Source organism: Trachurus trachurus, assembly GCF_905171665.1.
Source record: "Trachurus trachurus genome assembly, chromosome: 13".
Classification (NCBI taxonomy): Eukaryota; Metazoa; Chordata; class Actinopteri; order Carangiformes; family Carangidae; genus Trachurus; species Trachurus trachurus.
In genome coordinates this window covers 22,403,261-22,424,798 of record NC_139892.1, presented here as the reverse complement: position 1 = coordinate 22,424,798, position 21,538 = coordinate 22,403,261, and the positions used below count along the sequence as shown (strand labels likewise).

Sequence of the window (21,538 nt, the reverse complement as noted above, 5' to 3'; positions counted from 1 at the left end):
TAAAAAAAAAAAAAAAAGTCTTCAGCTGCAGCTGTGCTCCAATGAAAAATACCACACCTTGTCCAGTGGAATCTGTGACTGACTCCTCGTGAGGGAAATGTTTTGCTGCAGGACAGAGGGAGAAGCTGATGTGAAGATAAAGTGAGGACAATGTGAAGACAGACTGAGGATGATGTGAGGACAAAGTGAAGGAAGAGAGAAGATGGTGTGAGGACAAAGACAAGATGATGTGAGGAGGGAGAGAAGATGTGAGGACAGAATGCAGACAGTGCAAACAGCATGAGGACACAATTAGGAAGGACTGACGACATAACAGTGATGATGAAATGAGGACAGTGTGGACATGATAGTCTTCACTTCTCTCTGTCTTCACACTGTCTTCATTATGTCCCACTGTCCTCTAATCTGAAAACCGAGTGAAGACAGAGTGCAGTCTCACCTTTCCGCAGTGCAGGCTACTGAGCATGCTCAGTACATGTTGTTCCAAACATCTCTCCTGTTTACTGAGGAAATAAGAAAATGTAGAAAGAATGTGAGACAGGAAATAAAATCAATGTCTCTGTCTGTCTGCACACTGCGGAACAGTGCTGGGAAATAACTAAATACATTTACTCATGTAGAGTTTAGTCATACAGAAGTATTTACTTTGTACTTCTACTGCATTTTGCCTCTCAGCTTCTTAGTTTCCTGAAAATAATTTACAATGAATTGTTGTATTGATGGAGCTTCACATGTATTCAGTAATTAGACTCCACTAATGTTGTACACAATTCTGACATCATGAGAACTTGTCATACTTTACGTACATCTCAGTGATATACTACTTTTGTAGTTTTACTGAGATCAGATTTGCAGAACTTCACAGTGTGAAACTTCCTCCACTGCTGCAGTCAGACAGACAGTCTGCTCTCTGTCTGTTGTTTTAGTTCGTCTGTTTTCAGTTTCAGCCTTTTGTCCTGAGCTGCTGTTATTACTGACCCAAATACACACGTGCACACACACACACACACACACACACACACACCCAGCATGAAGAACGTGATGAGGCAAAGTGTATTGTCCGTTGCTGCTGTAAGTCATGTTGATAGAAGAGATGTCACGAGAATGGAGAATTTCACGAGAACTTTAGGACCAAGTCAATGCCCAGACTCTAAAAGTGTGAAGGAGCTTGAGCTTCTGAATACTGTAAAAGTAAAGTAAAGTAAGGAATTGAAATGTGATTCTTCCAAGACTGACACATGTAGAATCAAAACTAGAACAAGTGTTTTAGTCTGTTAACAAACTCAAAGATATGGAAGAAGAGACACAGTGAACAGTTATGACAAAATGTGGCATGGCAAGCCAGTGCAGGCACATCAACAACTCTACCATGACTTGTGGGGGAAAACAAACACACAAAAACTGGTCTATGGAGATATTTATAATTTGATCTGGCAAGCTTTGGACAATGGTATTTTGAATAGGCTCAGTTTTCACAGTGCTGGTTGGATGTTTTACAGAATCAAAGTTACATCATGCATCCATACACAAGTTGCATCATGCATCCATACATACACCATGGGCACAGTCCTTGTTAATTGTAGGACTGCACAATATGCAAAAAGCATCAAATTTAGATTAAATCGGCAGATGTTGCAAAAATATAAAACTGATAATGTAATTTTGTTGGGTCTTTTACCAAACACACATGTCCCTTTACGTTGTTAGTATATGATTGGTTTGCCAGGGTGTCTCTGTAGTTGCTACAGAGACACCCTGGCAACAACACTTCTGGTGCTGACGATGAAAAAATGTTTTCAACACAAAAATGTTGTGACACATATTTTGGTTGATCGTGGCCAATTTTTTTCGACCAATCTTGCTCATTTATAGTAGAAATTAGTAACTTGGTCCCCCAATACCAAATTTGGTGTTGTTAGGTTGAGCTCAAAATGCTTTGGGAAGCATATTCCCAATCCTATTGTGAATATATCTACCAAGATTTATGATGATTGGGCAATGGGTTAAGGAGTTATGGCCAATATTTCTTAAGCCCCGCCCTTGTGAAGATATCTTGGTCAATAGCAGCCATATTTTTTTGACCAATTGGCTCATTTATAATAGAAATGTGTATTTCAGTTCCCTCTGGCCTTCCCAAATCCACATCTTTGAGCCTCACTTACAGCGTCACTATCTGGTCAATTGGGCTCATATTTCTTGGGAAGAGAAATGATGTGCATCATACATCATTTCCAGTCATTGGGCCAAGTTTCATGTTTCTAGCCCATTCCAGCTCACGAGAATTTGAGCTCAAGTGGCAGACAACAAATAATGATTAACCTGAGCAAAAACAATAGGGTTCCCTTAGAACCCTAAATACACATTAGCGATTAAAGGCAGGTATGCTAGACTGCACTGATGTATGAGCAACATCATCACAAGAAATGTCCTGGAAATGATTTTAAGATAGAGTCATCTCTGGTCCCTGTGTGTGAACCTGGTGTGAACCTGGTCTCTGGATGTGAACCTGGTTTCTGTGAACACTGCACTTTTCATCCACGAGAATATTTGTGAGTTTATGGTGCAATCATATCTGTCACCTGAGGGGTTTCCTATTCTGGACCGTTCGAATAATGCAGAGACCTGTGGAGTTTTAGTTCAACCTGAATCAAGAACAAACAGGAGAATGAATGTTTGATGTTGGAGCCTTCACAGTGAAGTCTGTGTGGACCGTTCTGGGGTCAGATCTATGGTCTGAAAGTCTGCAGGTCAGCTCCTCCCTCTCTGAACCACCTGAACCTAAAGACTGAATGTGGAACAAGTACCATGATAACGCGCTGCAAGGCGTGTTGAGACATCTCCTGGTACCGGCGTCCTGCGGGATGTGAGACAGGAATGAAGATAAGACAACATCAGACCTTCATCGGCCTGTCTGTCTGACTGCCTTCTGTCTGCTGGTCCACTTTATCTCAGGAAGAGCACTGTTACACCTGCAGGATACATAGAGATGTTTGGGTTAAAGTCCTCAGAAATATGTCAGATAAAGACATCGTGAGGAGACATGTTGAACAACAATACAACAGTGTAAACCAGACTTTAAGTTAAGTCTGGACTAAACTAGACCTCTGTTACCCCTGCAAGATTCAGCAAGGGGTCTGGGTTAAAACTCATACTCTGTCTGATGGACAATCATGGTGAGGATGATGATGATGATGATGACCAGAGCCTATGGATTGGCATATGGACCCGACCTGAGACTGGAGGGAATCAGGATCTGGATCAAAGTCCCTAACCCTCAGAGCTGCAGCACAATGATGCTACTTTTTTTTTTCAAATCAACTTTTTTTTTTAAATTATGATTTTACATCTTCCTGTAGAGGGGAAAAAAACTATGATTGTCTATGAATGCACAATATAGCAGATAAAGGTTTAATCTATTTGACTGGTTAATGACTCTCTGATCAGCCAGGATGAGTTGAGAGTTGACTGTTGTAGGAGGATGTCATTGATAAATGAGTCAGTTCTGTAGAGTTGGATCAGCGCAGGGCCTAGACTCTGTCACTTTCTTCTTTTTCATCATGTGTGTTTTGTTGAAATTTGCATGGATCATCAGAATAATTTAAAAAGTCTTCTTCCTGTCTCTGCAGGTGTGTCACTGCAGTGGGAAGTCATTATGTCACTGTGATGGGGTCAAAGGTCAAAAGGTGAGTGGGAGGATCAGGTGGGACAGGTGACATAATGAAGTCAGAGCTGAAGTGTTTCAGTACCTGACTGTTTTCTACTGTGTGTGTTTGTGTTGTTACAAACAACTGACAACTGGCCACAGTCATGTGTAGACATGTACAATAAACACACATTTATCTGGCACATATTTCATAAATGAGTGCAGGGATTTTCATATTAAAAGTAGTTTAATGGGAAAAAAAAAACATACGACAGTACTAGTGAATGATGAAAATCATTATGACATCAACACTAAAATCACATTTTAGATCATGAGGGTTAGAGGTCTCTGTTGATGTCATGTCTGCACAAACTCCACCAATCAGGTCTTAGGACAGGATGTTAACACCTGGGCCAAAGCAGACCCCCAAGTCCCTCACCTCTGCCCCTCAAGACTGAAAATGTCCCACCCACCTGTTGGAAATGACACCCTTGGTTTTTGAAAACAAGTGTCAGACCTCCATGACCCTGGATCAGTTGGTGGCTACAGTCTGCTGCCCTCCAGTGGTGACCTGCTATCACTGCACAGGTCCAGGACATGTATGATAGAGGGGGGGGCAGACAATCAGAGAGGGGGATTCCGATTTACCTGACTTTCTCACTGCTTAGTCTTATCAGTATTAGAGGATTTGTCCTTTGCACACAAAAGCATCAGTTGTAACAGTCAGTGACACAATATGCTGATAATGAACAGTGAATAGTAAATAATAGAAAGACAAATAGAAACTGTTGGAAAGGGAAATGCTTGAAAATGGTTGTCAGTCACAGCTTTAGTCTTATGAACAGCCATCAACTGTAAACAGTCGTGTTTGCTAAACACAGACTCAGTGAAAAAGACTGATCAGTTATCATCTTTCTGTGTTTTCAGTCCCACACTGGTGGGTCTCTTGTTACTATGGTTTATCAGCTCATAGGATCCTGACAGGGACAAAAGAGTTTATTATAAGGTAATTAAAGGTGTACAGAAAAGAAAAATAGAATTTGATCCCACTGTGGGTCTTAACATTAGTGTAATAACTCATCTATTAGACGATGTAGCCCAAACTTTGTGCAAAATTCTATTTTTGAGTAAATCCGGGATGAAAGTGTGGTATTTTTTGTTCGCATTGGATAATGCAGGCGCACGGATTATGCGTCATGCTGCTCACGATTCATCAGCCACTGATATTGCGTGAGCTTAGAATGATAAGGTTCTATCTGTTAATGCCTGTGTGGTGTTATTTTAACATTTTCAACATTTTTTTAATTAGTTATTCATAAAATAAAAAGGTTCTATCGACCAAAACACAAGCCGAGTTGGAACTTTGATGCTCAATATCTCGGAACTACCGAAAACGGAGATAGAACCCTATAATTCTAAGATCACGGGATCCGTCAAACATCAATCAAACGTCTGAGACACACACACTGAGCTCGGTCTCGCCCCAAGCATTGAATATCCTGCCCGCTTGATAACGACCAATCAAATTTGTTTTCCTTACTCGGGTAAACTCGTGCGGCAACTCGTGGAAACTCGGCGCAACAAACAGGACAAACGGCCATTTCTGAACACCTTTAATAACAAAGATCAGCAGATGTTTTTATAGATCAGGGTGTGATTTTACTGTTTGAGTCTTTGTCCACTGACCTGAACGCACTCTTTGATCATGACAGTGATGAAGCCTCTATGCACCTCTTCACCACTGCAGCTGAGAACAACATGAGGAGACTCTGTGACCACACCAACAACGACACACTGTTTACAGTATATTATTAATATTAATCATAGTCCATAGATCACTGTTCAGTATTTAAAAGGTTCACTGAAGCCAGAGAAAGTAGACTGTAATATGGTTAACTGGATATGTTTAACGTGTCTCATAGTACAGGTTTCTGGAGTGTTTCATGTGGGTCTAGTGGGTTTGTAGGTATTTGGTGAGAACTTTAGTTCAGTTACAACTTAAACATATAACAAATTAATTGAGCTCTCTGAAGTTAATATTCAGCTCTTGAGGATACTTAATTCATTATATGCTGTAGAAGATCCAGAGAGAGCCGGAGTGATCTTATCTCCTCCGTCTCTGCTCTTCACACTCTGTAGACTCAGTGGTCAACAAACTGAATATATTTTATTGCACAGAGATAATCTTTACATCAGCGTTCCTTTTATTGTTATCTTCACTCTGCTGTAAAACGCAAACTGTCCTCAGATCTGCGTTCAGCTGCAGTGGTGTCTGAAGCCTTTGTGTCTCTGCTACAGTCTGATGTGACTCAGGTGTGGATTGGGAGACCACCCAGGTGTGGACTCTGTGATCTCAGGTGTGTTCAGCAGCAGGAGAAGAAAAGCTGGTTCCTCTCTGCTGAACATGAAACATCATCTGTTCACCCAAGTGCACCTGGGCTGCAGCCAGGATCTCTGCTACACCTCTGAACTTTACTTTACGTTTGCTTATGTTTTGTCCCTTACAGGGTGAACCTGGTTACTTTGGAGAAGATGGACTTCCTGGAATGATTGGTTACCCCGGAAACGAGGGTCATCAGGGGCCACAAGGGGAGAAGGTAACACCTGTTCGTTGTTATTATTTCACTTGTAACCTCTTAAGATTCATATGTTTAATAATGCCCCTGTGACCTCACAAGTGTTCAGTCATTTCCTGTTCATTCAAACTCCTGATAATCCCATTATCAGATCAAAATAATATTTCACAGCCTGGCGGACAAAACAAGATGTTGATATGTTAACTTCAGCTTCATGTTAAAGGGATAGTTCAACATTTTGGCAAATTGGCCCATTGCCATAATCGCTATAGTCATAGGAGTAGGTTCGTTACCTTTATTTGTCGGTGTAAGCTATTTTTAGAACGGAGGAGCGGAGCGGCAGGCTGTTCAGAGCTACACTATGGAGGCTAATGGAATTTCTTGGTTTCCCTCATCAAACTCATCAAATACAAAATCCCAAAACTCCAAAACGCTTTCGTGGACAAGTTGTGACCTGCACAATCACCACGCTATGAGATAATAATGGAACGTTACGAAACGGAGCCGTTTTCGAGGTAAATACAGAGACTGCTTGCTGAAAAACTGTCCCTGAACGCAACGCGCATCAGCGGTTTTGCATGAATTTACCTCTAAAACAACTCTGTCTCGTAACGTTCTATTATTATCTCATAGCGTGGTGATTGTGCAGCTCACAACTTGTCCACGAAAGCGTTTTGGAGTTTTGGGATTTTGTATTTGATGAGTTTGATGAGGGAAACCAAGAAATTCCATTAGCCTCCATAGTGTAGCTCTGAACAGCCTGCCGCTCCGCTCCTCCGTTCTAAAAATAGCTTACACCGACAAATAAAGGTAACGAACCTACTGCTATGACTATAGCGATTATGGCAATGGGCCAATTTGCCAAAATGTTGAACTATCCCTTTAAAGGCAATACATTTCTGATGCATACTTAAAGAAGATACTTGTCTTGTACTTGTACTTGTACTTGTACTTGTACTTACTGAAGGATTATGACCTTACAAAGGTTTAATTAAATCACACAGATCACATGAAACCTCAGTGGTACAGGTTTCTGCCAACAGACCTAAGATTCTCCACACATCCACTGACTCAAAATATATTTCAAGAAGCATCACAGCCAAGCGACTCTTAATTTCCTGATAACACACATACACTTAGTCTGATTACAACAATTACACTGATTTTTTTAAAGCGGCCACCGTATGTTTGTGAAACCAGATCATATTCTTTAGTTTGATGATCCTTTTCTCTTTTGTCCATCCTCAGGGTGATGGAGGAACACAAGGAAGTCCAGGCCTGAAAGGCTCTCGGGTAGGACGACAATTATTATTTTTTTAACAATGTCTTGCCCCTTTTTAAATTTCCCAGTGAACCACTGGTCCATCGCTGGTGCTTTTATTTCTCTCATCTTATAATTTCAGATCTTAAGTTGACTTCAGTGTCATTCTGGGACTGTCTGTATCTGGCTCTGTTTCAGCCTCTTCTGCATCTTCTCAGACTAGAGCATCATGTTAGGGAAATTTACATCTGGTACCTTTAAAACTGTGACTGTAAACTGCAAATAAAGGTCAATATCAGGTAGTAATCGGCTGTCTCTCTGTGTTCTCCAGGGTCTTCCAGGGAAACCTGGTTTCCCAGGACCTCCAGGACTGCCGGTAAGAACATTTACACACTAACAGTCAGACAATTCACAATTTAAGCCACAAGCCCTGATACATTATGTTTCAGTAAATATTTCAGCCACCATAATTTTTAATTTATGTTATTATTAATATAGTATTTAATTTCCACAATGTTGTTACTTTAGCAAAGCAATTCTACCTCAGAGCACATTTAAAGAGTTTAACTCAGGTTTTTAAAAACTTAACTGTTAAAAGGAATACACAGATCACAGTTACTGCCGTAGGCTATTTTTATATATTTTTCTATCCTTGAAATGTTTTTTATTGTGTCATTATGTGTTCTGTTGCTGTGAGACATGTCTATGGTGGTGAAACCAAAGAGGATTTTCCACTCTGTGGATAATAAAGTTTTCGTATTCGTATTCGTATCAGGGGTGATGAGGGCATGTTACTGTACATATCTTATAAATTATTTCCATATTTCAACTGCAACTAATGTTTATTTTATAAGGGACCCCTCCTTTTTTTGTTAAACAAGTGAAACATATTCTTACCAGTTTGTACATTAAAATAATTGTTTTGTATTTTGTTTTAATAGAATTTTCTAATATCTTTATAGGATCAGTGTGTAGGATTTAGTGCCATCTAGTGGTGAGTTCAGATATCAATAAACCCAATACCTCACCTTTAGGTAAGATAAAATGCAAAGCCCCCATCTAAGGCTAGTGTATGGTTCGTTCATTGTGGACTACTGTAGAAACATGGTGGTCCAACAAGGCAGCTATGTGTATGAGGCCCTGCTTCCTCTGTAGATATGAGAGACCCATTCTAATCTTATGAGTTTCATAATCTAATAAACAGTTAGTCTTATTTTCTTGTGACTATACACATTAAAGCCGCTTTGGATGTCATTTGACTTCAACAGCATCAGAAACAAGTTAAAATACTCAGACACGGTCTGAGCGTTTAAAAATAAGACTCAAATAACTGTATGAAGTTACCAATGAGAGGAAAACGATTTTTTCTTAGTGTGGTACATTACATTTCTTGTTTTTCAGGGACTTCCTGGACATGAAGGATCAATTGGCAGACCAGGATTCCCAGGATGCAATGGGACAAAGGTGGATGATCATTGTATTTCACTGAAGGCAGTGTGAATACTGCCTACCAGGTTTCTTGCAGAGGTCTTACACCATACATCTTGACTGGGGTCAAATGGTTTGTGCTATAATTTAACAAAAACTGAATATTTCAAAAAATGATTGGCTGATCAATAAAGTAAAAAACAGTAGATAAATTCAGGTGGGTTCTGCTGTTCTGCCTGTATAATAGAAAGATGAGGAGAGAGAGAGACAGACAGGTTGTGTACAGTCTGATGGGAAAATGAGATGCATGTATCTCTCAACAAGAGTCCTGAGTGAGTCCAGACTCTTGTGTCAGACTTTTTACCCCATTGTCCAGTCTCCAAGACACCACTGCGAGGCTGACGTTTTTATATAATCTCACAGCGTGAAGAAAAACAGAAGACTTTTATTACCAAAGTGTGTGAGCAATGTCTTCATATTTATCAATCAAATGTATGATGTTCAATCAGGGAGCCGGAGACAGGTGGCCTTGGGCTATAGGCCATGTGCGAGTTAAATGTGGAAAAAGGGGAGAGAAAGTGGGGAAACTCTATCTCAGTGCACATGGTTTTGTAGAAAGGCTGAAGAAAAAACAGATTATGATCTAATCTGTCAAGTAGTGGTAGAGCTGAAGCAGTGTAATCCTCCTTCATGTTTGCATACAACAAATCGGATCAGGTGTCTTATTTTCACTTGTGGCACAGTCAACATCCTGAGTGAAGCCAGTCAGTTGAAACTTGAAAGGGTAACACGGGAAATATTAAGGTCTAAGACCAACTGCCAAAAGTTCAACGTCCTCACATGTTTCTTCTTTCCCCTCTCTGTCCACTCGTACAGCAGTAAAACCAGTTACATCCACACAACAGTCTGGAGTGTTGTCCTTTAACCAGGTATCTGTAATAAAAACAAAAAACATGGGACTACACTTCTTAAGTGTCCCCAGTCTCCGGGCCCAGTATTTCAAAACTTGTAATCTGGATCAGAGTAATCCGGATAATGAAATCCTCCTTTTCTCAGTCATGGATCACGGTGATCCTGCTGACTTTATCTGAGTATTTCATCACAAAATCCACAATACAGCTTCTTCAGCTCAGCTGCTGCTATGGGATGTTTAACTCATATCTGGTTCACTTGAAAGCAGCGAGTTCCTCCCTCATCTACATTATTATTGTCAGTTAAAACAAAATCATACCAATCCACAAAAAATACACTAATTTACTGCCAAAAAAAGTAAATCCATAAGGACTTCCTGCCACTTGTTGCTGGTACATTATTTGAAAGTTAATAATCTAATATCTCATTACAGAAAGATTTTTACTCCCCAGGCTGCTAATTAATCAACAATAACAATATAATCTGATGATGGACAGACAGATCTTTATGCCTGCATAAAGATGCGTAGATATGAGTCTTTAAAGGATAGACCGAGCTTGATTGATTGATTGATTGATTGATTGATTGATTGATTGATTGATTGATTGATTGATTGATTGATTGATTGATTGATTGATTGATTGATTGATTGATTGCTTGATTGATTGATTGATTGATTGATGTCTTTCAGGGGGATGTTGGGTACCCAGGATACCCTGGGGTTCCAGGACCTCCAGGCACACCAGTAAGTCCTACCTGTGCAAAGCAGTGATTGACTGTTGTGAAGACTTCCTGTTTTCCCCTGTCAGTCATTTAGATTTATCACAGCAGGCTGAGGCAAAGCTAATTAGCGCAGAAAGCCTAAGCTAATTGCATTGATGTTTTTCAGGGTCAGACCGGACTGCGAGGTCCAAAGGTAAGAGATCACACCTGACCCTCTTCACATACTGTCATACAAAAATCATTCCAGCATCTAGGCTGTACTAGATTATATGTATCTCTCTGGTTTTGTCCATCTCTTAACAATTTGTCTGTGAAACACTCAAAAACAATGTCATTATTATTAATGATGTCAAAACTGCCAGATTCATTCACCAATTCTTGGTAGGTTGAATGGGAAATTATTTATTCTCTTAAACTGATCCACCCAAATTTTAATAACGTACAATGCTTGAAGCTGATGTTTCAACAAGGCCTGCTCTCATTTTAAGATTTAAGACTTTTTGGACCAGCGTCACAGAGCCCTCAGCAAGCAGGACACCATATTGTTAGACCTCTGACTGTTCCTGCTCACTTCTGGTTTTAGGGGGACACGCTGGTCTACTCCATTCAATCAGAAGTTAAAGGAGCAAGAGGACCACAAGGACCGTCTGGACTAGAGGTCAGTCAGTGTCAGACATTTTATTTTTCAGGCAAGACAAATGTCCTCAGTTTTTTGAGTGTAAAAAGGAGTGAAACCATGACTACACACATTTTTCTGCTGAGCACTGTAGACTGTACAGGCTGAGAGATGTCAGATTTACTCACATGATAAAAACTGTATAGATGATACCTTTCTATTTAAATTAATTCATTAAAGTCAAGTTAATCAATACAGTGATGTCTTGTATTTAACCAGTGCTCTGATTAGCTGATGAATGATGTGTTCTGATTTACTGTTTCTGTTTCAGGGGTCGAGCGGAGCTGCAGGTCCACAGGGACTACCAGGACCAGCAGGACCCTCTGGAAATCCTGTAGGCTACATATCTGAGACAAACTTTATTTAAACGTCAGTAATGATCAGCACATCCAGGAATTGACATCAGGTGTTTGTTTTTTTTCCTTAGGGAAGGCCAGGTGCACCAGGGTTGCAAGGAGAGAAGGTAAATGGGAGTCTGAGCCTGAACACTATGTTTTACCTCATGACACCCACACCTGTGTATCAGCTGATAATGAGTACTAATCAGGTACCAACAGCTGTGAACTATCGCCAAGTGCTGATATGTGATACGGTGCTGTCATTGTTGTATGGCTCAGGTTAAACCCCGATAAAACCTGAACAGATACATGATCGATTTACACAAGACCTACTCCTCCCTACAAAATCCTTATAGACTGAGCGTATTGACTTTCTGCTGGCGGAGCTATCCACTGGAACATTTTCCCCAATTGTTGATATTTCTCTAACCCACTATGTTTCCCAAACTATCGGACATCACCTCCGTGTAGGCAACTATTTTAGAGCAGAGAAGAAGAATTGGCATCTGAAAAACATTTAAATTAATAAATTATGTGGTAGCAGATCATCAAGTGTTTCTGATACGTTTCAGTATAAGGATCGGAACAACTCTATTCATGAAATAACCTTCAGGCTCTGGACTTGGGAAAAACAAGCTTTTTTAAAGTAAATACAAAGGTCTGTGTATAGAGTAATTACAAAGCAGGTCTAGGTTCACTATTATAATACTGTGAAAGCATCAAGACCTCAGTCCACAGACAAATGCACAAACCCTGTATTCAGTAACTGGCCGTCAGGACTTAAATGTGACTTTGTCATAACAAAGCAGTCTCCGCCCATTTAGACCCACCATCTAACTTTGTAGGATTTGGTTCTCTTCAATTGTATCTTGCTCACAAGTTGTTACAGTGTTCATACAACTAAGTAACTTGTTGACAAGTTAGTATTTTGTCTGTGCAAATTTCCATCTTGCCCTCACCCATCACCATGTGATCTGAAAAGGCTTTGGGGGGATAGAGGGGATTATATTTAAATATCATCTCATTCATCAAAAAATCCCATCAACTCCCCCTGATGTTTGAATGACCAATGTGCTGTTGGATCAGTCTATCAATATCAGGTCCTGATGAGACTGTGTTTTGTTTCAGGGTCAGGAGGGTCCCAGTCCAGTCATCCCGGGTCCCCAGGGTCAGACAGTAAGTTAACGGGATTCAGAACTGAATGTGTTAATGTGAAGGCAGAAATATAACCTATTTAAACTGTGAAACACTCTCATCATCCTCACCATGACATTCATCATCATCATCATCATCATCATCATCATCATCATCGTCACAATTTCTTTTTCTTTTTAATTTATGTATTTAGCGCAAACAATATCATTTAAAACAGCATGGACAATCATCATGACTGGGAAAGTCAAAGGGGAGGTATGAAACCCAAGGGCTTATATAAAAACCTCACCCACATATTCCAAAAACAAATTTGTTACAGTTTAAAAACAATAACATAGGAAATAATTAAACAGTAATGAAAAATAAGTAGAAAAGTAAGTGATTAAACAGTAAATATAAGGAAGTAAGGAAAAATACATACATGAATGAATAATACAAAACAATAATAATGAATGAGATGATGAGAAAAAGAAGAAGGAGAGAGAGAGTGAAAAAAAGAAAAACATGACAATAAATGTCTTATGTTTGATGGTACATATAATCAACATATTATCTAATTTGTGAAAGAATTTCTTTAAAAAAGGGGGTAGACAACATGAGTTTACTTCTTTCTGCCCTCCTTCATTCAGGAGTTGCAGTATTGTTATTTTTTTGAGTTGTTTTGTTTTAATTTTTCGATGAATGAAACAAATAAATAAACTAAACTAAACATCCTCATCCTCATCATCATCATCATCATCATCATCATTAGCTGTACTTGGTTTTTAGGGCGATCGTGGACCTCCAGGGATTCCAGGACAGAAAGGAATCAAACTTTATGCTGAAGGACCCAAAGAACTGAAGGTCTGTCTGTCTGTCTGTCTGTCTGTCTGTCTGTCTGTCTGTCTGTCTGTCTGTCTGTCTGTCTGTCTGTCTGTCTGTCTGTCTGTCTGTCTGTCTGTCTGTCTGTCTGTCTGTCTGTCTGTCTGTCTGTCTGTCTGTCTGTGTCAGCCTCTCTGTTGATCCTCACTAATGTCTTTCGCCATATCTTAGGGAGAACCAGGTGACGTTGGAGCTAAAGGTTGTCTTGGACTTCCTGTAAGTCAGACCTGTCTCTCAGTCTCTCCCTGTCTCATATCACATTCACAACAGCAGTTGATTAATATTTGATGCATTTGAGTGATGCATTTGTTTCTTCCCCCAGGGTCTGCACGGGAGACTGGGGCCGAAAGGGCAAAAGGGAGCGCACGGTGACCCCGGAGCACTGGTGAGAGCGAGAAAGAAATCAGATCATTTTCACTGGTAATGATCTGAAATTCTGCAGAAACCTAAACCACTTCATCGTGTTCTAACTGCTGTGTGTGTTTCAGGGTAAACAAGGGAAGGAAGGACTCGTTGGAGAGCTGGGGGGCCAGGTAACTCACCTTGGGGCCTGAGACTTGTTTAACTTTCTGTTAATGGTAATTAACAGAGATGGTAATAACAAAATGTTGCCTCAGTCAAAGAGAACTTGAACTTGCAGTCTTGACATTTCTCTTCTCTGTCACATGGACGACATGTCCAGTGCAGACATCTTGAAACATCCTCAGACAGTTTCTGCTGTAGTGTTCATAAACTACTGACAAAAACATCCTGGCTGACTGAACCTGTGTGTGTCTTCAGGGAGACCCAGGGGATCGTGGGTACCTCGGTCCTCCAGGTATCGACGGAGCCACGGTGAGTCTTGTGTTACTGTAAGTTCTATTGCAGTAGTAGCACACACACAAGGAGTGGAAACCAGGGCATCTTGTCTCACTTTTTGCTTTCATTCCTTTTTTACTTTCTTCCTCCTGTTGGACAATTCATATCACTATTCATCACTATTTATTCTCCTTGGATGGCACTATATTGTCAATTGCCTCGCGAGTTAAGAGTTTTATTTATTTATGCATTCAGATATATGTGATACATTTGTACATCCCATGTTCGATCATGTTACCTCTATATGTGTGTTGTTTATGTGTGTATATGTGTATTTCTATGGTGGACTGTAGAAACAGAATTGGCCTTCGGGGATTAATAAAGTTTCCTTGACCTTGACCTTGATATAAAAACGTATTACAGCTTACCCCAGAGAGTGATGCTTTTAGTATTTCTAACTAGACTTCAATCTTCAATACAGGACCTTATCAAAATGCACCTCTACTCCTTTATATTCAATGCAAAAGTAACATCATTTAAAATGGTTACGTATCACAGTTTTTATGTGTCAAGATGCCGTGGTTTCTCCTACCGTGACAGATCTGAACCTGCTCTGACAACACAAACTGTGCTCTGTCGTGTTTTCAGGGGGAGAAAGGTGAACGTGGTCCTCTAGGTGCCCCAGGAGAGGTGAGTCTGACTTTCTTTGCTGGATATAGCTCAGTGATTGAACGGTAATAGTTCTTCCCAGTTTTTATCCCAGACATTCCCACAAGTCTGCACTAAAAAGCAAAACACAACAAAATGGTAACATGTAATAACACTGTGGCTGTGTTTATATTTATGCTGCTACAACAGTCAATGTCTATTTATTTATTTGTTTACTTTTTACATGATCTAATGTGTGGATGTGTGTTGTGCGTGTGGTTGCCGCTGTGCCACTTTTACTGTTCGATTTATCTCAATTTTATTTTACTTTTGCGTTATAGCTGAGCCCTTTTTTAACTGATAGCTATATATATATATTTTTTTTTTTACCAGATTGTCTGGAATAACATATACTTCAAGGGCCAGCGTGGTGACACTGGGCCCCCCGGACCCCCAGGAGCCCCTGGAAGAGAAGGTACCACAGACTCTGATCAGTTGAAAACACCGGGGGTCTACATTAACTTCTAAAGATCTTCTCTAATCATCTGTGACCTGTGGTAACAGAGTGTACAGTAATGTGACAGATCCTTTCAACACAGCAGTGTACTTCTTCTTCTTTCTTCATTCTTTTAGGACTTATTGGTTTCCCTGGATTGCAAGGCGAGCCAGGTACATGTTACCCCATCACTCCCACTCTGAGTTTCTTTACTAAAGATAAAATCAATAATAACAATGGTGATCAGGTTGCACAGTGTTGTGAAATATTCAGTCAAATGTGACATTTGCATTTCTTAGCTGGTTTATCTTTTTCTTTGGGGACAGCATAAATTTACATAAATCTCTTATTCTTCTCTCAAGGTGTGGTTATCGTTGGGCCACCAGGACCCCAAGGGCCACCTGGTTATCCCGGACCCAAAGGAGACCTAGGAGAGCCCGGGCCCATAGTCAACGGGCCCCAAGGAAAGTCTGGCGTTCCAGGAGCTCCGGGACCTGAAGGAGAACCAGGAGAACCAGGAATTCCAGGTGATTAAACTTTTTTTTTTAATTATAAAAGAAAAACAAAAATGTATAGAGCATGTATACATCGATGTTCTGTCTAACAGACTTCGAGGTGGGAGGTGTTGGTCCTCCAGGACCTAAAGGTCCACCAGGCCTCATTGGACTTCCTGGGACCACAGGGCAGAATGGACAGCCGGGTAAGTGGGTAACATGAGGGGGGCATTATGATGATAACATGCCATCATGACTGTATACAGTATGATGTACTGGTCTGATTTGTTGTTTCTATACTCATAACTGTACAACAGCACCTGTTAGGATTCAAATTGCAGATTTGAATGTGATTTTTAATGAAGACACAATGGATAGGTCAGTGACAAATAAGGGTTGGCAAGAGGAGCTATTAGCTATTGAGCTATAGTATGAGCTATATAAACAACTTTAAAAAATGTTTTCCATTGGATTTGTTAAAATGTAGATTTTGCATTAATGCTGGTTTTATGTGATTTGAAATTAAATTTGCACCATTTTTTTTTAACAAAAGTTATTTTAAATATTTTAAAATATTGTATCCACCTACAGTGGATTTAAATGTACTGTGACATTAAATTAAAATAGATTTCTTGCTGTGTTCCCATATTTATTTTTTAATGCATTTTAGCAATACTGAGCAGCACATATCCTAAAACCACTAGGTTTCTACTATGCTTAATTCACTCGATATTATATTAAAAAAACTTACCACATACTTCAATGTATGCCTACATTTATTATTTTAAATTGTAACCTTTTTAAAATTGACTAAACCATATGGACACAAAAATTTAGCATCACGTTACTGACTCCCATATAGACACAACTGTTTAAACAGCACAGGAGAGGGAGCTGCATATTTAGAAACAATCTGAGGAAAACTCAGTAAAATAAGAGGCACAAGATAAAGTGGAATTAGATAATTAATCAGAAAATAATCGTCTAGGATAATGTTTTTGATAACTAATTAACTGATTTACTAATTGACTGGTGTTTCACAGGTGAGACGGGTGACATGTGCTCAGTTTGTCCTCCTATTTATGCCGCCCCCGGACCCCCAGGTAAACCAGGAGAACCTGGTAAAAATGGCGAGCCAGGTAAGAACTCCCCTGATGTAGTGATTATCTGAGCTATTGATCCTGTGATTGACAGATTGACAGTTGAATTTTCACTGAATCTCAACAGTTGTAAACAGTCAAATAATGTTCTTATAATAAAGTAGCCAGGCCATAGAAAACAGGATTTGGATCCAGACTCAGTGTGAACCGACAGCCTCTGTGATGTCATTCTGTTTCCAGGTTCAGATGGTTTTCCAGGACGTAAAGGTAACCCAGGGCTCAAAGGTATCACAGGACCATCTGGTCAACCGGTGAGCTCACCAGCAAATATTTTTAAACATTTTACATTTCAGTCAGTTTCTCGCAAACTATTGTACAGTCAGATTTTTAAAGGCTCTGTTCTCCGATTCACAGAGAAGGCCCGTAGTGTGTTTCTTTATCTAATCTTTATTTTTTGGAAGTATCTCAGCTGACCAGTACAGTACACAGTACAGTACACATGTACTGGTACTTAAAATGCCATACACTGTGTAAATAATGTGAAGTATGTTCTTGTGAATTCACTACAGTGATGAGTATCAGAGCTGCAGCTGGAGAGTCTAGTTCCCCCAGGAGAAACTCATTTATGTTAACAAATAAAGTTTTATTGCCATGTGCAAAACAAGAAAAGAAAAGTGAGAGATGTCAGTCTTTGGTGATTTGACTCCATCATGATGCAAACATCATACAAAGAGGAGAAGCTGGAGATCTGGATGTGATGATGATGAAGGCTGGATATGAAGACCAGAGGTGGTTGCAACAAACATAGAGCAGAACAAATCTGAAAGTACGACACATACAACATGATTAGCTGATTGAGAGCATGGAGATCAGGGATACGTTTGGTTGCCAAACACCTGAAATCAGCTGATTGCTAGGAGAGGCTGAGAGAGAGAGAGAGAGAGAGAGAGAGAGAGAGAACAAGTGAATTGTGAATACAGGTAGAATAATAGTCCAGGCAAAATAGCGTTTTAAAGAGAGTCTTTCTGATTGACATTGATATGACTGTTTACATGTCTTTTCCCACTCACAGTATATAGTTTTTTTTATATATATAGTTTTTCCCTCTACTTCTTCTTCCTCCTCCTCCCAACAAGCAACCAACAGATTAATCAGGCTTCTGATTCAAATAAACAAAAAATATCTGTCTGTCTCAAGGGCCCCTTTGGGTTCCCTGGCACCCCGGGGGAACCAGGACCTGTAGGTGACCCGGGGTACATGCACAGAGTGGGGCTGAAGGGTGAGGAAGGATCCGCTGGGGAGCCAGGAAAAACAGGTTCTGAGGGGAGAGACGGACCTACTGGAATTTCAGGACCGAAAGGTGTTTTGGGGCAGAAAGGAAATCCTGTGAGTGAATATTCATCATTCAGGTATGAGAGGGGGTCCGTCTGTCGCTGAACTTTGACTCAGTGGTTTGTCGATGATCCTCCAGGGGCCTCCGGGACGGAAAGGTGACAGGGGCCCAATTGGGGGCACTGGTCCTAGGGGACTGACAGGACAGAGAGGACCTCCAGGACCTCCTGGTATTGGTGCTCCAGGACCTCCAGGACGGCAGGGCAATGTGGGAGTCCCAGGACAGAGAGGAAGTTCTGGAAAACCAGGTGAGTCCAGGCGAGACTGTCCAGGTTTAGAGCAGACTGGAGTGGGCAAGGACTTGAGCTAAAAGTCGGTCTGCATGTTGTTTCAGGTGAAAAAGGTGCTCCAGGTGAAATCAAAACATATCCAGGAGACCCAGGACAGAAAGGAGATAAAGGCTTATCTGGAAATCCAGGACCTGAAGGTGAGATGGGTTTTCCTGTTGCAACTTTCATTTTAGATACAATGAATCATCTGTGAAAGTCAAACTTAAAAAAACCACCCAGTGTGAACAGGTCCCCGCTGTGATCAGGATCAGAACAAAACATTTTGTGAACAAAAATGTGTGCGCAAGAGAAGATGTGTTTGTAAACTGAAAATAGTTAGGAGTTTTAATTTTTCCTTTGTAAACAACAGCTTTGTGAAGAGGACGTAGGAGAAGACCTTTAAACTCCCAGTGTTTAACATGCAGTGTTTCAGTTTTAACAGTAGTAGTCCTAGTGCACATCTGTTACAAAACAGATGTTTCTCATTAAAGGTCGAGCCTGTATGGTTTCCCTAAGAGTCACAATATAGACATATACAAAAGAAAACCTGCTTAATCATCACCTACTGGCTTCTACTCATGTGTGGTGGGGACTGTGTCTGTAGAGACAGTCTGTTGTGTTAACAGCTCCATCTGCACCACCTGATTCACCTGTGTGTTCTTCTGCTCTCAGGTGGGACAGGACCTCCAGGTTTTCCAGGATTTGTTGGTCCAAAGGGCGAAATAGGAGATACAGGATTCTCTGTGCAGGGCCCCCCAGGCTTCCCAGGGGTGAAAGGTCAGTGTCGAAACAGCGGTGAAGAAAACAATTGAGAAAAACTGAAAATTATAAATAACAAACACAGAATTGAACTATTTAAAACAAAAAAGAGATAATGAAAAGTACTTTGTGCATTTTCAGGTGTCAAGGGTCTTAGAGGGACTCCAGGTTTACCAAGTTTTGGTATCAAGGGACGAGCGGGACCATCGGGCCCACCAGGGATGCCAGGTCCAAAGGTAGCATGGACTCATACAAACAGGAAGACATGAATTAAAAGACTGTAAATGTTCCAACAGGTTTGAGAGAGTAAAGTTATAATCTTCACTCACAGCTGTCTATCATCTCATACATGTGTTCAAAGTTCTGGTAGGACAATCAACCACAAACACAAAAAGTCAGAGAGACGTGCTGCTACTGGTCTGGAAAAAATCCAGAGATATCAGAGCTTTGGTAACTCCCGATGAAAGCAGCTGAATTCCTCATAAGAACATCCCACTTCCTGCCTCGTGTTGTGATGTTGAAGTCATGTTGAGCAGTGTGAACTGATGTCATCATCTCTTCGACTGTTTTTCTGTTCTGCTGGTTTCTGTGATCACAGGGAGACAGGGGAACCGGTTTCCCAGGCCAGCAGGGTCAGCCCGGCCCTCGGGGAGAGGATGGCTCTGTGGGACGCCAAGGAAACCCCGGATTTCAAGGACGAGATGGAGTTCCAGGACGTCCAGGACAAGATGGACCACCAGGACCCAAGGGTAGCACATTTAAGTTTTGAATCCAATAAAAGAATCTTAAGATGACAGATGCTGGAACAGGTGTGAAATGTGCTCTTGACTGGTCATTTGGTCAGTCAGTCAGTTCATTCTCTGGCTTTGATTTCACTCAGTCACATCCTAGTATGCAAAGCTTAACTGGCTGCCGTACCTGTTTAGCTTGAACGTTCAGCAAACAGCTTGAGAATTGTTTCTAGAACACTTCATCTAAAGGTCAAGTACAGTTCAGGAACTCCGTACTCTGATGCAAGAGTTTGAAAATGTGCTAACTGAACTGAAGTGGAGTTTTTTTGCAGGTCGTAGTGGCCTGGATGGTCCAACTGGCCCTGTTGGTCAGGTTGGAATTTGTTTGCCCGGAGAGCCCGGAGCTGATGGAGAGCAAGGACAGCCAGGTGTCATCGGATTCCCAGGTACCAACTGTGCGGAGGATTGTTCATTTACAGTATATTCATTTAACAAGTCCCTGAGATCTGTCCCACAGAGAGTCTAACCCAAACTAACACAGCCTCTGTTTCGAAGGAGTCCGCGGCTTAAAGGGGGTACAGGGTAACCCTGGGTTGCCGGGTGTGGGATTTCCTGGGCGTCAGGGACCAGTTGGGGCCCCAGGGTTTAATGGACGTCCAGGACCAGTAGGGGCTGTTGGACTGAAGGGCCGGAGAGGGACTGATGGGGAGCCAGGAAGCCCAGGTGAGGAAGGATAACAATGATATTTCTGCTGTATCATTTGTTTCTATATTCTTTCACAAAAGGTTTTTCAGAACAAAATAAAATGAAAGGAAGGAAAACTGGAGGGGCAGTGACATAATAAACAACAATGCAAATGTATTACATTTTTCATCAACACATGAAAACTATACTGTAGTCCAAAAGATGGATGCAAATTGCAAATTAAGTAATTTCTGTCTTAGGTTTTTTTTCTGATATATTCATCTATGGATTGTCTGACTGTAGCTGCTGACTGGTAAAAGCCAATGACATTTCTTCTTGCAGTGCATTTATCTGTTTGCCTTTAATGGTAGCTAGCATTTCTAGGTCTTATAAACTTGTAACAGAATGATTCACTAAATGAATCTTGAATCCAGTGAGGATTAGACAGGAAGCAGCAACAGAAGCTTAGGTCTGTGGTAGTATAAGCATGGTGGCTGTGGGATGTATTGATTTCTGATTCAGAGCCCATGTTAATGGATTAGAGCAGACACACTGGCTCTGAGATGTGCAAGCATCACATGATCTTGAGACGCA

At 40.8% G+C, this 21,538-nt stretch overlaps 1 protein-coding gene across 1 annotated transcript in view; it reads left to right on the top strand.

Moving 5' to 3' along the window:
* col4a3 (collagen, type IV, alpha 3) overlaps window positions 1-21,538 on the top strand; it is a gene marked incomplete at both ends in the record, with an annotated part of 33,396 nt that overhangs the window by 1,193 nt on the left and 10,665 nt on the right. Inside the window, 31 exons of the mRNA XM_083985657.1 lie at window positions 3,627-3,683; window positions 6,151-6,240; window positions 7,468-7,512; window positions 7,812-7,856; window positions 8,882-8,944; window positions 10,512-10,565; window positions 10,710-10,736; window positions 11,127-11,201; window positions 11,491-11,553; window positions 11,647-11,682; window positions 12,686-12,733; window positions 13,481-13,555; window positions 13,745-13,789; window positions 13,896-13,958; window positions 14,062-14,106; window positions 14,354-14,407; window positions 15,020-15,061; window positions 15,413-15,494; window positions 15,653-15,688; window positions 15,878-16,042; window positions 16,123-16,215; window positions 17,053-17,148; window positions 17,350-17,420; window positions 18,307-18,495; window positions 18,581-18,749; window positions 18,836-18,928; window positions 19,443-19,547; window positions 19,671-19,765; window positions 20,128-20,278; window positions 20,593-20,706; window positions 20,816-20,983. Coding sequence (XP_083841783.1) covers window positions 3,627-3,683; window positions 6,151-6,240; window positions 7,468-7,512; window positions 7,812-7,856; window positions 8,882-8,944; window positions 10,512-10,565; window positions 10,710-10,736; window positions 11,127-11,201; window positions 11,491-11,553; window positions 11,647-11,682; window positions 12,686-12,733; window positions 13,481-13,555; window positions 13,745-13,789; window positions 13,896-13,958; window positions 14,062-14,106; window positions 14,354-14,407; window positions 15,020-15,061; window positions 15,413-15,494; window positions 15,653-15,688; window positions 15,878-16,042; window positions 16,123-16,215; window positions 17,053-17,148; window positions 17,350-17,420; window positions 18,307-18,495; window positions 18,581-18,749; window positions 18,836-18,928; window positions 19,443-19,547; window positions 19,671-19,765; window positions 20,128-20,278; window positions 20,593-20,706; window positions 20,816-20,983 — 2,554 coding nt within the window. The remainder of the gene's footprint in view (window positions 1-3,626; window positions 3,684-6,150; window positions 6,241-7,467; window positions 7,513-7,811; window positions 7,857-8,881; window positions 8,945-10,511; window positions 10,566-10,709; window positions 10,737-11,126; window positions 11,202-11,490; window positions 11,554-11,646; window positions 11,683-12,685; window positions 12,734-13,480; window positions 13,556-13,744; window positions 13,790-13,895; window positions 13,959-14,061; window positions 14,107-14,353; window positions 14,408-15,019; window positions 15,062-15,412; window positions 15,495-15,652; window positions 15,689-15,877; window positions 16,043-16,122; window positions 16,216-17,052; window positions 17,149-17,349; window positions 17,421-18,306; window positions 18,496-18,580; window positions 18,750-18,835; window positions 18,929-19,442; window positions 19,548-19,670; window positions 19,766-20,127; window positions 20,279-20,592; window positions 20,707-20,815; window positions 20,984-21,538) is intronic.